The sequence below is a fragment of the Spodoptera frugiperda genome, chromosome 5, assembly GCF_023101765.2.
Source record: "Spodoptera frugiperda isolate SF20-4 chromosome 5, AGI-APGP_CSIRO_Sfru_2.0, whole genome shotgun sequence".
Taxonomy (NCBI): domain Eukaryota; kingdom Metazoa; phylum Arthropoda; class Insecta; order Lepidoptera; family Noctuidae; genus Spodoptera; species Spodoptera frugiperda.
Genome location: NC_064216.1, coordinates 2,766,134 through 2,781,097, shown reverse-complemented (window position 1 = coordinate 2,781,097; position 14,964 = coordinate 2,766,134). Strand labels below are relative to the sequence as shown.

Sequence of the window (14,964 nt, the reverse complement as noted above, 5' to 3'; positions counted from 1 at the left end):
ATCTCTTGTGGAAAAGCTCCCTTACACGAATAGTTTTATTTAGCTAGACCAGTTTGTTTGGAAATAGTAGTATTTATGTATGTACCTGCCTGCGATGTTTAAGTAGCCCCCTTACTTTTTACCGGAGGTGTATCAAAGAGTAAGGTATCGTAATGACTTTTTTCTACCCTACGATACTAGCCTCTCTGCAAAGAGTACCTGTAATAATTCTCGTGTCTCTTCTCTTCCAAAGACTAGAAGACTTTTAAAGCGAGAAATTGTCAAATTGATATAAATTATTTCAAACATCATCGTCAATGAATTTTGATCTTGATTAAAACATTTTATTTATTTATTTAAATTATAAGCTTTGTGTATCTCTACGAATGAGATATGCACAGAGTTGTCGTAATGAGTGAGTTTCGTTAGTAAAGTATATATTTTTTTAATTATTTCATGGTATAGTTCAACCTGGTTATTTGAACTGGATTATTGGAATAATATGTTTACTTCAAATTACAGTGCAGTAAGTATATTTAACTCATATTTCTAACATAAAGTCTCATAGTGCAAACACGTTGCCAATGGTCCAAATTTTAATCTGCCAGTTTCTGATCTCTTATTATACCTACCTCGGTCATCATTATCTACATCTTTTTACTTATAATTTGGCAGAGCCCAGTCTGATGTGGATGTATACTTGTATGTTTGTAAACGCACCCACGACATAGGAGAAAATCCTAGTGTGGAGCAATGTTATTTAAACAAAAATTAATGTTTTGTCACATTGCAAAATCACATCATGGCATCTCCTCTTTGTACTTGCTTCATGGACACATTTCTCAATAGCCAGTCGACGGTTTTCAATACTATGGAATACAGCACAATTCTTTGAAAAAGTTTCTTTACAAATAAAATTAATGGTACTCCAAAAATATAAAGAGGACTATGGCTTAGAGCGCGCCGCTGCCAAGGGCGGTAGTGAGAACTAAGCTCATAGCTCAAAAGGCAAAATCCCTTGTGTTAAACGATTGAATGAGAATTCGATTTTTAACAGACTACAATATAAAACAGACAGGAAATACCTAGGTTCCTTATGGGCAGACATGCTCCACCGTAGGCTGCAAGGCTCGGATACCGGTTAAATTTTCAAACCGTTATTATGTACTTGTACGCAAAACCTTTACATTGGGTTTCGTTCGCGAAACCGGTTTTTTTAAACCGGTATTTGGAACAGTATTTTCATAAAGGTTTTTTCGGATTAACCGGTTTAGAGCAATAAAAACCGGTTAATACGACGCACATCAAAGAAACGCCGCGCGCTGTTCAGCTTATTTCAATAATAATATTTCAACGCGTGTACCGACATGCCCCTCGTCGAATAAACCGGTTAATTTAGGTTAAAATAAAGTTCTTTAATGTTCACGTTCTTAAGAAAAGTTCGGAGGAAAACCGATATAAACCGGTATTAACCGGTATTTTTTAAACCGGTTCCGAGCCTTGGTAGGCTGCATCATCACTTACCATCAGGCGAGATAATGGCCAAGCGTTGACACATCAAACGTAAAAAAAGACAGGATCTGACACTCAAGTCTCTGTAAATCATAAAATTGATACAAAATCCTTGATATTTCAGAATAAAGACTCATCAGTTATCGACGTAAGATTTGAAGCTGAGCAATGGATACCTACCCTTGCTGCACGACCCGTAGAGTGGGGATCTTCATAGTATGCCTCATCATCATCATAGATTGCTACTTCCACCTAATAGTGTACTATGATATCCTAAAGAATAACGCTAGAAGAAGATCTTATGACGTCACTAAAGTTTTAAGTGCCCAAAATAAGTCAGCATCTCGTTATAAATATTCTTTAGTGGATTCGCAAGACGCTTTTATGGGTGAGTAGACTCCATACAATATTATAATAACACTTTTTTATACATCAGTAGCCTTAGTACTGTGCAGAAAGTACCGTATGCGGACGGTGAGCAAGGGTAGCTCGCCGCCCGACCAGAACCAGACCCGTGCGCTCTACGCGCGCCTCAAAGAGCCATCAGACCACCACAGATGGGACCCAGTGGGGCTGATGCCTGATCCGGAGCTGCGGACTACCTAGCGGGTTTACCGGGGCTCCGGCTCGAAGCGCAGAAGTAGGAACGGGGTGGTTTTTAGTCAGTAAGAGTCTGACACTCCCTCTCGCCTCGCCCAAGGCGCGAGAAGTCATTGGATGATTTTCCCCCTAAAAAAAAAACTGTGCCACTGTATTCGAGGTGACAGCTTGCCAAATACGCCGAAAATGTCATAATTTTCAAAGTTTAATTCCATTTTCAGATTACGAAAATGCTTTCAATTCTTCCTACTACTGGTTTATGTCTATGAAGACGTTATTTAAAAATATAGGTAAGCAACAAAATATGTAATGGATAAATCTTAATAACTCTAGTCTAGTCCAGCTAAGTATATTTTGTAACTCAATTTGAACTTTCGAAGTAAGCTCGACCAATGTCGAGAACACATCACAACCAATGACATGGCGGACCGCGATCGAATAAACTTTGATTTATCTAATTAAAAATTTCAGAATAGCATAGCAGTCATAGGTTCAAGTCAAAATGAAAATTATTTATTTCCAATAGACCAGTAAGGCATTTTTGAACGTCAAAGCAAATATTCCAATATTTAAATAAAAGTCTGTCTGTCAATCAGTCTTCTAGTGAGGCTTGCTCGTTCCAAAGTGATTCCTATGGAGAAGAACGAGCAAGAAACGCCATAGGTTTTACTCTTTTTCAATCAGATTCACAATACATTCTCCATTGTGAAAGCTCCACTTTGCATGAGATTATATAAATAACTTTTAGACCTGTATGTATTATTAGATTGTCGTTCAAAATACGTCCTAGATTAATATCTAGTATTTCCTTTATAGCTGCAGAAGCACCTCCAGCGTATACGAACGACACGCCACGATGCAACTTAACTGGAACATCAGGTATGTTACTCGTATTTTGCACTTACTTGTGACTACTCGACCAACATAATATCTGCACCCTTTATATGAGTTTGCTTTACGTTTAACGTAATCGGAACGAGAGCGGCGCTCTGATTGGTTGGTTCTCTCGTGCCGGTCAATCAGAACGCCGAATGGACTCTGTTTTCGACGCTGCCGCCATTCTATGGGCAGTTGGGCACGCGCGTCTCTGCAACCTGGTACACTAGGCGCTTGCCTAGTTTGCCTAAGGAATAATTCGGGTCTTTCTTTTTGAGGGTGGCAAATCATCCAATGACTTTCCCCGCCTTAAGCGAGGCGAGAGGGAGTGTCAGACACTTACTGACTAACCCCGTTTCTACTCCTGTTTTTCGAGCCGAAACCCCGGTAACCCGCTAGGCAGTCTGCAAAATACGGATTTAGACACATAATTATAGACCAACATAGTTAAAATGTTGTTTTAATGTACATAATTAAATTATTTTTACAGATACAATAGGATTTAAGTTACTGAATGCAACTGGACCCAAATTTCAGCAGATTGAAGAGAGTCCTGCCATTGCAGCAGTTAAACTGGGGGGTTATTATGCGCCGGCGCACTGTCGCGCTGCACACAGAGTGGCTGTTGTAATTTTAGTGCCGAGCTCGTACGTTTTAAAACTACCTATATAGTATATTTTGTAATATAAAGCTTAACCAACTTGGAATAAATTGTAGTAGCACTTAGAGTAGAAATCTGAATTAAATATGGTGTGCTATTTTAAAGAAGCTGATACTCGCAACTTTATTCGCGAAAATTACGGACTTTGTGACTTTATTTTCTAAAAAACTTAAGTTACTCCTTAGTATATCAGCTACCTGCCAATAAAACTCCCGTCAAAATCGGTCCAGCCATTTCAGAGATTAACTGGAACAAACAGACAGACAAAAATTTAAAATAAATGATATTTTGGTATACGTATCGTACTTATGCCTATAGTAAAAAGTGGTTATATTAATAATACACACAGACACTAAAAATTTTTCTTTAGTCTAGATTAAAATTTCATTTCTGAATTAATATTGTGTGTGTTAAAGCCAGTGACTCTCACTACCAATTCTCAGAAAATTATTAAGTTAGTAAATGTCAATTTTGCAGATATTGTATCACCAATCGTTTGGTTCTACTTCATAATCTCCACGCTCTACTACAGAAACAACTTTTGGAGTACAGAATATTCGTCATGCCACGATTTCTGGGTGAGTAGCATATGCAACGTCACGCCTTTTATCCCCGAAGAGTTAGGCAGAGGTGCACATTACGACACGTAATGCCGCTATACAATGTACACCCACTTTTCACCATTTTTGTTAAAAGTCCCATGTAATATGACTGCAAGGTTGGTGCGGTGGCTGGGCGACCGGCTGCCGCGCAAAGTGAAGCGAGTTCGATTCCCGCACGGAGCAACTCTTTGTGTGATCCACAAATTGTTGTTTCGGGTCTGGGTGTCATGTGTGTGTGAAAATATATGTATGTAAACGCACGTTTTATTAAAAAATGAAGAAAAAAAAAGAAAGAAGGGGGGGTGAGCCTATTGGAGTAGCATCTGTAATAAATAATTACGTCTCATTAAGCAGACCGTTTCACTTGGGTTTATATTGTGTATAGGAGACCCCAAAGGCTCTCTATACAACGCCGCGTTCCTGGAGACGCAGCGGTTCGGTACCTGGGACTGCCTGATCTTCCACGACGTGGACCTGATCCCTGAGGACGAGAGGATATCCTACTCCTGTCCAGAGCATCCGACACAAATACTGTCTTGGGGTAACAGGTAAAAATATTGTAATTATTGGAGCTAAATATTAATAGCTGAGATTTTTCTCATAAGTAAGATTTTTTTGAAGAAGTAAATCATCCATTGAGTTCTCCCGCCCTGGGCGAGGCGAGAAAGAGTGTCAGACTCTTCCTGACTAAAAATCACCTCGTTCATACTTTTTCCGGCTTCTCGGCTTTTCGAGCCGGAGCCCCGGTAAACCCTAGAGGTAGTCCGCAGCTGTCCTCTGCAATCACATCTACCCGAAGGTAGTGCGGAGAACACTTCAGCAAGGTGGAGTGACGATACCAGCTGTGTGGCAGACAGTGGTTCGATACCAAAAGCTAAATGGTCTATAGCCAACATTATTGGATGGATAAGGACCAATGATTATGATGATGCAAAATGAAGTCCCTTTATATCTTCAGGTCTATCGGAATAGTGACAGCAATGCTACCAGATCAGTACCAAGCTGTGAATGGATACTCCAACATGTACGTGGACTCAGATTTAGCTGACTTCGACTTTTCTGGGAGGTGAGATGTTCTTTAATATTGTTATTAAAAATCTTTCATTTCTCAACTTTGTCACCACGCCATCCCTATTCATTCCTCGGGTGCTATAGGATCCGACTATAGGTGTATCATATTCATTGGTACATAATATGTGTACCAATGAATATGATTGATGGAAGCTAAACGCATCCACAGCAACGTAGCATAGCACATCTCTGGTGGAAAACCTAAGTTAAAACCACAACCAAGCTGAGATGAACTAGATATCCTTTCCAAAAATAAATTAGTCAGTACTTATTATACTTCCAGGCTTGAAGCGATGAATTATACTATAGTGAAACATGACGATCCTGTGGCTCGCTTCAGGATAATGGCAAATATCACAAACCACCTTGATGATAAACGGTAAGTTTTCAATAAAAATCCAATTTTTTTAGATAATTTAAGTTAGTTACTGTTAAGGTTACTCGATTGTTTTCAAGCTATACCGCGGCTCATAATAATCATAAGCGACAGTGTTATTTAAATAACGTAGTTTATCTATTATATAAAAATAAGTCGAGTTTTTTTTCCTGACCTGTTTCCGGATATATCTCCAGAACGCACGAACCGATTTCCACGGTTTTGCATTCGTTGGAAAGGTCTCGGGCTCCATGAGGTTTATAGCACAGAAAATATTCAAGAGAAAAGCAAGAAAACAGGGAAAATCATGGGTGGCGAAACGGAGTTCGCCTGGTTTGCTAGTTTTTTTTTATATTTATTTGGAAATCTGTTTTCAGGGCGTCACTTATCGCGATGAACCGACTGCTGTTGCCAAAGGAAGGTCTTTCCACAACGAAGTATAAGATGATAAGGATCGACCAGGATAGATTGTTTACCTACATTCTAGCGTTCAGTGTCAACGACATACTACTGCAATACGATCCCTTGAAAGAGAAATGAATAAATTCAATCTATCTCCACTTTTATTTAACATTGTCTTGAAATTCATTGTCTTGTCTTGTATATTTGTGAATGTCTTTCGTGTACTGTTGATAATAAATAAATTAATGTGTAGTATTCAAGTGGTTTAATTTAATTTACACCGCCATCTGTCGTGGAGTCAGTGTAACAATGCTCAATAATGACTGCATAGTTGGCGTGGTCGCTGGTCAAATGGTTGCCGTGCAACGTGTAGCGGGTTCGATTCCCGTACGGAGCAACTCTGTATCCGCAAATTGTTGCTTCGGGTTTGGGTGTCATGTGCATGTGAATATGTATGTTTGTTAACGCATCCACGACACAGGAGAAAATCCTAGTGTGAGGCAACGTTTTTATAATAGGTATATAAAAAATAAATCAGTGGTATTCTATGATGTATGTATACAAGTATCTATTGTATCATTATTTTCTATCTTTTTAAACAAAAACACGTTTTATATTTCCAATAATTCATTTCCATAATTTGACACAAAACAAGAAAACTCTCGAAACAGACATAGTTAATAAAAACACAAATAATAAAATAATGTCTAATTCCTTTCACGGGCTGCGTGACCCAAAAACTTTAACAACTTCCTCAGCAAGATTCAGAATTGTGAACTTTTTCACCTTGTGAAGCAACGTGCATATATTTGGATCGGTCACCAGCCTGCAGACGTATATGTCGCCATTATCCGTGTCCACCTCCAATCGCTTCAACGCGTCTGTGAGTTGATCGATGTAAGGCGTTTTATGCGCTTCTGGTACCAACACAAAATGCCACGGCAAACAAACTTGTAGAACGTTCCAAATGACGGATTGACTAACAGCGTACATTACGTTTGGATCTTCCTCCGGCTCCAGTTTCACTTCTACTATGCTTTCAGGCTTCACTGATAGTTTCTCCTCAGCGTCGGCCTCATCTTCACAAGGTCGACATATAAACGTAGTCTTGACAACAGCTGTAGTAGATGCCGATGTTCTACTCTTCGACACCAAGCTCTTCTGAGATCTCACTCGAGTGTTAAGCACAGGCTCAGCTCCTTTCTTCCCGGCTGGCGTTTTACCAACTTTCCCTTTCTTACTCTTCTTTTCCTCGACCGGAGGAACGTATTCTAATTCAATAATGCTAGTTCCTTCACAATATATTATGACTTTTTCCAAAACTTTATCTATGAACTCTTGCGTACATTTATGTGCACAAGCCAAGCATTCATCTCTGTACTGTTTCTGTTTAATCAGTTTGCACACAACTTCACCACACTCTTCTAGATCAAAACAAGCCCTCTTGCCAACGGCCATGGATAACGCTGTTGCGAAACCTGCTATAGCATTCATATCTTTGCTAAAAGCTAACAGAAATGCAGAATAATTCATTTTATCTTCCATTGTTTCAAATAATTCGAATAAAAAATGTTTTATTAAATTCAGCCTCAGTTGTGCATGTCCGTCTTCGGCATCAAAATCACTTTCAAACCAAAGCTCTTCTGCAATAAAGTCATCTCGATCTATCAATTCCGTTGACGACAGATCCTTGCATCGAAATTTCGTTCGAGCCTCTAATAATTCTTCTACAAGTGGAAACCTTATATTTAAACAATAAATGAGGAAGTCACGCCAATCAACGTATACTGTGTCCCCGAACATCAAAAATACCAATTTTGGCACTTGCTCGGGATCGACACGTAACCAAGCCTCCGGGAACAGAGGACCGTCACAAGTTTCTTTACCAAAGAAAATAAAATCTTGAAGAAGATAAATGAAGGCTTGCTGCATTATAATCCCAGTCGGCGCGATTATTTTAAACTGTGACCGGAGAACAGCAAGTTGACTGATTTTGAAATCCATACTCCCAACTATCTCTCGATCTATTGTCGTATCAGCTGGCGGCTCTGGGGGAGCAAACTGCAAAAGATTCGGATCGATCATAAACGTATCATTTTCAAGAACCAGCGTCTCTTGTATCGGTCTACCATTTTCTACAGCCATTTGTAAATATTTACAAAGTCTATCAACAGACTTAATCTCATTTATGTAGTAATTATTAATATCATCTTGAACGTCAGTAAAGGTTTTATAAACATGATCGTTAAATAATTTCATATCACGGTAACATTTATATTGAAGAGCTTGCATCCGAAGACTGGCTCTAAACATTTCTCCATTGATGCCCATCGTCCATTCTTCTATACACTTCAGCGCTTGCTCTTTGAAGACTTCCTCAGCATTTACTGATTCCTCAGATGTATTTTCATCTTTCTTCTTGGTAGGTGGCTGTACTTTTGCTACTTCGCTATATTCTTTAGCAATCACAGACCGATAGGAATCGTTTGTTTCTTTTATAACTTTTAAAGCGAACTTCACATTATTTTCTATAACTAAATTAAAAGGGTTATTATTAAAGTCGATTTCTATATTTTTATGTTGCAGTTCTTGAAATCCCATCTTCAATTGTCTAAAAACTTTGTCTTCTGCTCCTTTCCTGCTACCAGATAAGTCATCCGAATCCCTATAAATTTTGGCTAATTCTTTGAATAATACTTTTTCATTTGATGGCATACGTTTGATCATAGAAAAATAGAAATCATGGAGCGATTGAAACGTCAAAAATGATCTGAAACAAAAATAAGATTAAAAAATGTTTTTTTTTACCTAAATAATACATGACTCCGATCACCTTGTCATTACCTGTTTAATTCTGCTTGCATACAAGAAATGTAAGTATTCACCATGGCAGTCAGTTCTTCCATAGTCCAATTGTCGCTTATTAGAGCAAGCCTTTGTTGTTCAGCTCGCAATTTTCTCGCATCACAAATTTTATACAACTGATTCTGTAACTCTTTGACTCTGCAGTGCCATTCATTTTTAGCCACATTAATATCACGCCAGTCACTTTCAAAATCATTATATTCCCTTTGAAAGTTACAAACAAGATCTTGCTTATTCGAAGGTAGAGTGATAATTTGTTCCATTTTATCCTTAATGAACCTCGCGTAAGGAATCAAGCAGTTCATCTGCAGCCGTTTTGCAAAGAACAATTGCTGCATATCATGAATGTAGACTTTTTCAATTTCTTGCCAACAAGTCGCCAATGCAACTCCTATTACTTGAGGAATTGGTAGCTCTCCATAATTCCAATCTTCCTCTCCAGCTAATAACTTTATTTCTTCAATACTTGTCTTATAGCTTTCTTCTCCATCTGTTTCTTCAGGTATGTGTTCATCCACAGCTTCTTCTAATGAAGGTTCCTTCACAACTTCGAGTGGCATCATAGAACTTCTACTTGGTTTTGAACTATGCATTTTTTCTTTAGATTTCCCATCTATAACTTCGGGTTTGAGAATTCTAGATTTTTGTTTTTTATCTTCATTTGACGGAAACTCAAGTAAACTTAAAACATGTTCTCCAAAAAGACTGTCTGTAGATTTTAAAGGCAACGAGAGGTCACCAATAATGTATTTACAAATTAGGGCCAACAATTCTTTATCTATTGCCTCGTAGTACATACTGTAATTAAGACCAAGTATTGCGTAAAACCGATCGATTAACTCAGAGTTAGTTTCCGTTAAATCCCAAATTACAAGTTCTTGTAGAATGTCTTGACTCTCTTTTAGATGAATATAACACGTGAAGTAGCTTTCAAACGGTTTATCACTCTTTTTTTTATGAGGATCACTTACAAGTCTGGACACCCTGACTTCCTTATGGGTATCTTTCTCTTTTTTACGATGTTTCGCAATGCACTCTTCTAGATAAATATCATCTCTGTCCTCTAGTTCGGTCTCATTTGGCGGTGCACGCCCTGAAAATGTTTCTTCGAGAATTTGTGCTTCCCTATAGGAGTTAGGGTAGTTTATTATTACAAACCCTGTGATGTCATCTTGATCTTTGAGATACTCAACAATCGTTGCTGCAATGAGATGATCTGTCAAAGTATCACCGATGCCCAAAGATTCATAAGCATATCTACCCAGTTCTGCAGCATCAGACAGTTTAATATCTTCTTCTGGAATTGTTTTTGGAGTTTGTGTTTGTTTAGAATTAGCAGTAACAGCACTCAATATAGCAGCGAAGGCTGACTCGTTACTTTTATTGTATGCGTCATCTTCCAACTTCATTAACTTTATCAGTTCTTTATCCTCTTCCTCTGGGGCAGCCGCTATGAACTTATCAAAAGACAAATCAATATCGGTACAGCCTATCATTTCAGTTTTGAATTTTCTAAGGCAAAAGTTTATCGCATTTTCAAGTCGAACAACGTGTATTTTTTTTGTATTAAGTAGAACTTGCATTGGCACAGTTAACGATCTTTCCGGCAGGCCACGTATTAACGCTTTAGATGTATACGATGGTAAGTTAGCTGGTGGTAACGGTGGTGGGTACGGGTATTTTATTTCAAGCAAAGTGTAAACCATATGACCCAATATGCGAGTTCCTAAGTATTCATATTTTCTTTCTTCAGACTCTGGATCATAATTAGGAATCAATAAGTCTAAAGTCCAAGGGTACGAATAGTCGTGGTAAACTTTGAATTCATTATCATTCAGCGCGTCTTGTCTTTCTAGTTCAAGTCTAATTACTTCCTCTTCTTCCGGAGTCATTTCTTCTTCAACTCTTTCTTTCAAAATATCTTCTGTAGGTTCTAAAATATCGAATATTGGCTGTTGTTTGTAATATAAAACCTTCCATTCATGTAAGTAATGTTCTGGGATATCATCTCCTATAAGTCTTTTAAAGTACGCGTATTTCGTTGCGTAGTCCACTATCGATAATATGGTATCGTAGCAAATATCATAATAGTGTAAGCGTTTCCGTCTCATTTTCTCCGCATACAGCCTTTTGTGGAGAACATTTTGTCTTTCTTTTTCGAAGTCAATTTCTGTCATTTCTAATTGAATTTGTTCTTTCACGTTGTCTAGATACTGGTTGAATTGGAGTTCTCGTTGTTCTGCAAATTCTTTCTCAGCTTGAATTCTATTCTTTACCAAATTTCGTGCTTGCTGTTTGGTCTCCATAATCTGCGTACACATTTGCTTCTCAAATTGTGACAATTTCATCACTTTCTTTGCCAGTTGAGTATCCAATTTATTTTCTTCTTCAGCAATAGATAGATCCCACATAGTTCCACTCAGAACATTTCGAATTTGTTTCTGAAATTCCTCAGAATCCGATTTCTTATGCAATCTACTATAAAGATTACTCATATAAGCTTTACTCCATTCAGAATCAGAAATAGAGGTTCTTTGATCTCTAGCTTGCGTTTCCATAGCAAGAAGCTGGTCATATGTATAGTTTTCAAATTTACAAGGATACTTTAAGGCGAATCTTTCCATTTCCTCACGCTCTTTGCTCGACAATTTTGGTGGTGATGGGAGTTTCTGATAGCACATAGGAGTGCTTCTCTCCTCTATCTTTTTTAACATTTTCGAGTATTTATGCCGTATATAATCATATGTATCTTTTACTTGCTCGGTTTTCTTTCTTTGCCATTCAATAAAATGTTGTTCGTTCAATAATGGCTTCGCAAGATCATCGACTACAGACTCTTCTCCTTCTGGTATGTAGTCTACTTTAAATCTGTGACCCATTTTCTCTATTAAACTGGACACCATTTTCCTTTCACGTTTAATAAAGTTCGTTCTGTCCCTTTTATCCAAATGTAGAAACATTTTATAAAATAATCGAAGTATTGCCGAGCCCTTACCATCCATTATGTTCTCAAGATCACTGGCACTGACGTAGACATTAATATCAGCCAACCATTCTGTTAAATATTTCCAGTTGCTTTTAATATCTTCTTGTGCTAAACTAGACCTTATTAAAAAATGTTTCTCGTCGTTAATAACATTGTAACTGTTGAGTACTCCAGCAATTACATAACCATTTTTCATCATATCTCCGAATTGTTCTGCTTCCCATGATATGGGACGGTTCAGTCTCTCAGTTAACCACTCTTTCAGTATTTCAGCCATAATTTTAATATATTTTTTTCATTTCATCCACATCAAAAGTTATGAATCAGATGATAATGTTTTACTTGATATAGTTTGACATGCAATAAAAATAATTATGAGAATTCACAAAAGATAAAATACAAAATATGACATTGACAAAGGACTTTTTTCACAAAATAAAAAATAAAAAGATTAAACAGAGTCGACTTTGTGCAAATAAAAACTTATTTATTTTGATATAAAATTACGACAAAATTCAGTCGCTAATCAGTAGAGATTTTCTTCAATAGGTTTTTTAAAATTGAGATCAAATAGATTAGGATTTATCACCACATAATAGTATAAAAAAGAGTTTGTTTGTTTATCTTTAAAATTACGCAATAGATTTTGACGGGATTTTTCATAGAAAGACATCTTAAAAGTCACTGAAGAAAACGCGTGCAGAGCCGCGGGCAAAAACTAGTAATGTATAAATAAATCTACAACATAAAGATTGAATTTTGTCATTTACTTAGCCCGATCGGCCTCCAACATCTCAACATTGTTCTCCTCGTCTTATTTCTTATTGGAATAATTTATTAACAACTGGCAACCCAGACTTGTGTTTGTCATACCTTATTATGACTTTTTTGTGATGTTTATTTTCACTGTTTTCTATGTATATTTCTTGAATTCTGCTTAGATCTAATCCAGGATGAAATGTAATGAATTCGATAAAAGTGTATGTATCATCAATTAACTTGTAGAATAGTTGGAACGACAGTGCGCATTACTGATATTGTTGCGTTGTTCACAGAAATCTCGCCACATGAACCTGGAGAATTTGGATAAAGCATTGCACGATCTCGGAATGTTGAGTGCAATAACTGAAGCACGGCGCGACTATTTGCGGGAGTCTAAGACAAATTACAGCGTGATGCGTTTCAACACGCGATACGTGTCTAACGTGACCGTCGGCTATTGTATGAAACGAGCGACGAACAAAAACAGACTCTGCCCTTACGTATTACCAATTAGACATAGAACTAAGAGTGAAAACTCGGATGCGATCGGTAGTGACGTGAGCGATAGCGGGTGCGAGTACAAAAACAGTTTGCTAGAGCCGTCGACGAGCGGGTACAAGCACGAGTGCGTGAAGAGTCCTGCGAAGCGCTGCCAGTCGCTGGAGAACCTGAACCTGGCGGCCGAGGGCCCGCCGCGCACCGAGCCCTCGCCCGACATGGACTGCGTCTCCACGCGCATCCAGAAGCTGCAAGTCGATGAATGACACCGCTTGCAAGCCACCTCAAAATCTAGTGTGATGACCTTCGAGTCGTATTTGCTCTAAGTTAGAGTGGCGAAGGTTAGAATATAGAAGTAGTATTCAAGTGATCTAATGAATGTTGAAAATAATGTATTTTTCAGTGTATTTATACTGATGCATGGATTATAAAGTGTAGAAGCTGATTCTGAATGTTCCTAGCTCCTCGGTGTACTTGAGTTGATTTTGCATGTATTGTATTATCCACCCCAACGATAATTGATAGTGCAGCTACTTTGATTAATGTTTAAGCGAATTGCTCAAAAAGTTTTGGAATCGGTACAAAATATTGAATACATTGTATTTTAATTAGACAATTGTTTTGATAAAGTTAATGTATTTGTTAACTGTGAGAGTTATAATGATTTATATGGTTACCCTAAACTTGTGGTCCAGTGTTTGTTGACAACAAATTCATTTTGTTTTGGTCTAAGTCACATTTATGCACTTCTCTTTTAAATAAATCTTTTGTACTTCTACACATAACTATTGTCATTAAGCCATGATTCATATTTGGTATGAGTATTTTAATGTGATACTGCTGGCATATAATATTTTGGTAATGTAATTTCATTAAATAAAACAAAAATTGAGTGATAATAAGACTGTATGAAGATCTCATCCCATCCACAAAAATTCAAATGTCATAACAACACATTAATTTATTTATCATCCACGCTTCTGTGACTTAGAAATAGATACTTATGTTTGTTAACATATTTTGTTATTTTGTTCTTATTAATTTAATAACAAATATTTGAAATAAATATTGCTTTGATTAATTATTATAAGTGTTTTATTGAGACTTAAAAATACATGTTGATATTTTTTTGTTGCCCTCAGTACAATTTAATAAAAATATGCCTACCCTACTAGACATAAAAAGATTAACGGCGCATTCCAATAAACTACGGATCGTTAAATTTGCTTACGAGCCGTCGAATTTTGACACATTTTGTATGGAGCTTATGTCAAAATTCTACGGCTCGTAAGCAAATTTAACGATCCGTAGTTTATTGGAATGCGCCGTAAATGTCACTGCCATTGTTCATCAACACCAGTATATTATTTTGGAACTAGGTAATATAGTTAAACTAGATGCATTTCTCGGAATTACACTTAATGTTGAAACATTGTATGTTTGGATGGGGCCCAGAACAATACAATTAAATCATAATAATTAAGTCACCAACCCAACAAAAAATATATACTTACCCACATCTACACTATAATTTTCTTTTTTATATTTCCACGTAAAGAAAATTATTTTTATATAAGAAACTTTATAGATTGATTTCAATATCCTGGTCACATAGTTATCCCGTAAGGAAATCGAATCCTATAACAGTAGTTCATTACTAAGCCTTTACATGAATAATGCAAGTAAAAAAAAAATCGTATGCGTATCGATCGACTGCACAAAATTACCAACTTTTTCATTTATTTTTTTGTGTATTCGTTAAAAATCGTGGTGT

General features: G+C 37.1%; 3 protein-coding genes across 3 annotated transcripts; 2 read left to right on the top strand and 1 right to left on the bottom strand.

Annotated features, from left to right (window-relative positions):
- The first annotated feature begins 273 nt into the window (after positions 1–273).
- On the top strand, positions 274–6,334 carry LOC118271951 (beta-1,4-galactosyltransferase 4-like). The gene is made up of 10 exons (XM_050693667.1): positions 274–505; positions 1,616–1,879; positions 2,313–2,381; positions 2,908–2,970; positions 3,458–3,614; positions 4,106–4,206; positions 4,616–4,778; positions 5,189–5,296; positions 5,585–5,680; positions 6,055–6,334. Exons 2-10 carry the CDS (start codon positions 1,660–1,662, stop codon positions 6,215–6,217), a joined length of 1,140 nt encoding a protein of 379 aa, XP_050549624.1. The 5' UTR covers positions 274–505; positions 1,616–1,659; the 3' UTR covers positions 6,218–6,334.
- A 354-nt stretch (positions 6,335–6,688) lies between these two features.
- Positions 6,689–12,370, bottom strand: LOC118272010 (sperm flagellar protein 2-like). Its single transcript, XM_035588299.2, has 2 exons — positions 8,924–12,370; positions 6,689–8,849 (listed from the first exon to the last, which is right to left on the bottom strand). Exons 1-2 carry the CDS (start codon positions 12,205–12,207, stop codon positions 6,797–6,799), a joined length of 5,337 nt encoding a protein of 1,778 aa, XP_035444192.2. The 5' UTR covers positions 12,208–12,370; the 3' UTR covers positions 6,689–6,796.
- Positions 12,371–12,743: 373 nt separating this feature from the next.
- LOC118272027 (uncharacterized) lies at positions 12,744–14,274 on the top strand. The gene is made up of 2 exons (XM_035588321.2): positions 12,744–12,910; positions 12,986–14,274. Exons 1-2 carry the CDS (start codon positions 12,884–12,886, stop codon positions 13,454–13,456), a joined length of 498 nt encoding a protein of 165 aa, XP_035444214.1. The 5' UTR covers positions 12,744–12,883; the 3' UTR covers positions 13,457–14,274.
- Positions 14,275–14,964: the final 690 nt, after the last annotated feature.

Excerpts from the sequence above, each read along its gene's own strand:
- LOC118271951 (XM_050693667.1), top strand. The coding sequence starts at position 1,660 with ATGGATACCTACCCTTGCTGCACGACCCGTAGAGTGGGGATCTTCATA. Across the intron at positions 4,207-4,615 it reads CGTCATGCCACGATTTCTGG|GAGACCCCAAAGGCTCTCTA; the intron begins GTGAGTAGCATA and ends TATTGTGTATAG. Across the intron at positions 4,779-5,188 it reads ATACTGTCTTGGGGTAACAG|GTCTATCGGAATAGTGACAG; the intron begins GTAAAAATATTG and ends TTATATCTTCAG.
- LOC118272010 (XM_035588299.2), bottom strand. The coding sequence starts at position 12,207 with ATGGCTGAAATACTGAAAGAGTGGTTAACTGAGAGACTGAACCGTCCC. Across the intron at positions 8,850-8,923 it reads ATGCAAGCAGAATTAAACAG|ATCATTTTTGACGTTTCAAT; the intron begins GTAATGACAAGG and ends TTTTTGTTTCAG.
- LOC118272027 (XM_035588321.2), top strand. The coding sequence starts at position 12,884 with ATGAAATGTAATGAATTCGATAAAAGT. Across the intron at positions 12,911-12,985 it reads GTAATGAATTCGATAAAAGT|AAATCTCGCCACATGAACCT; the intron begins GTATGTATCATC and ends CGTTGTTCACAG.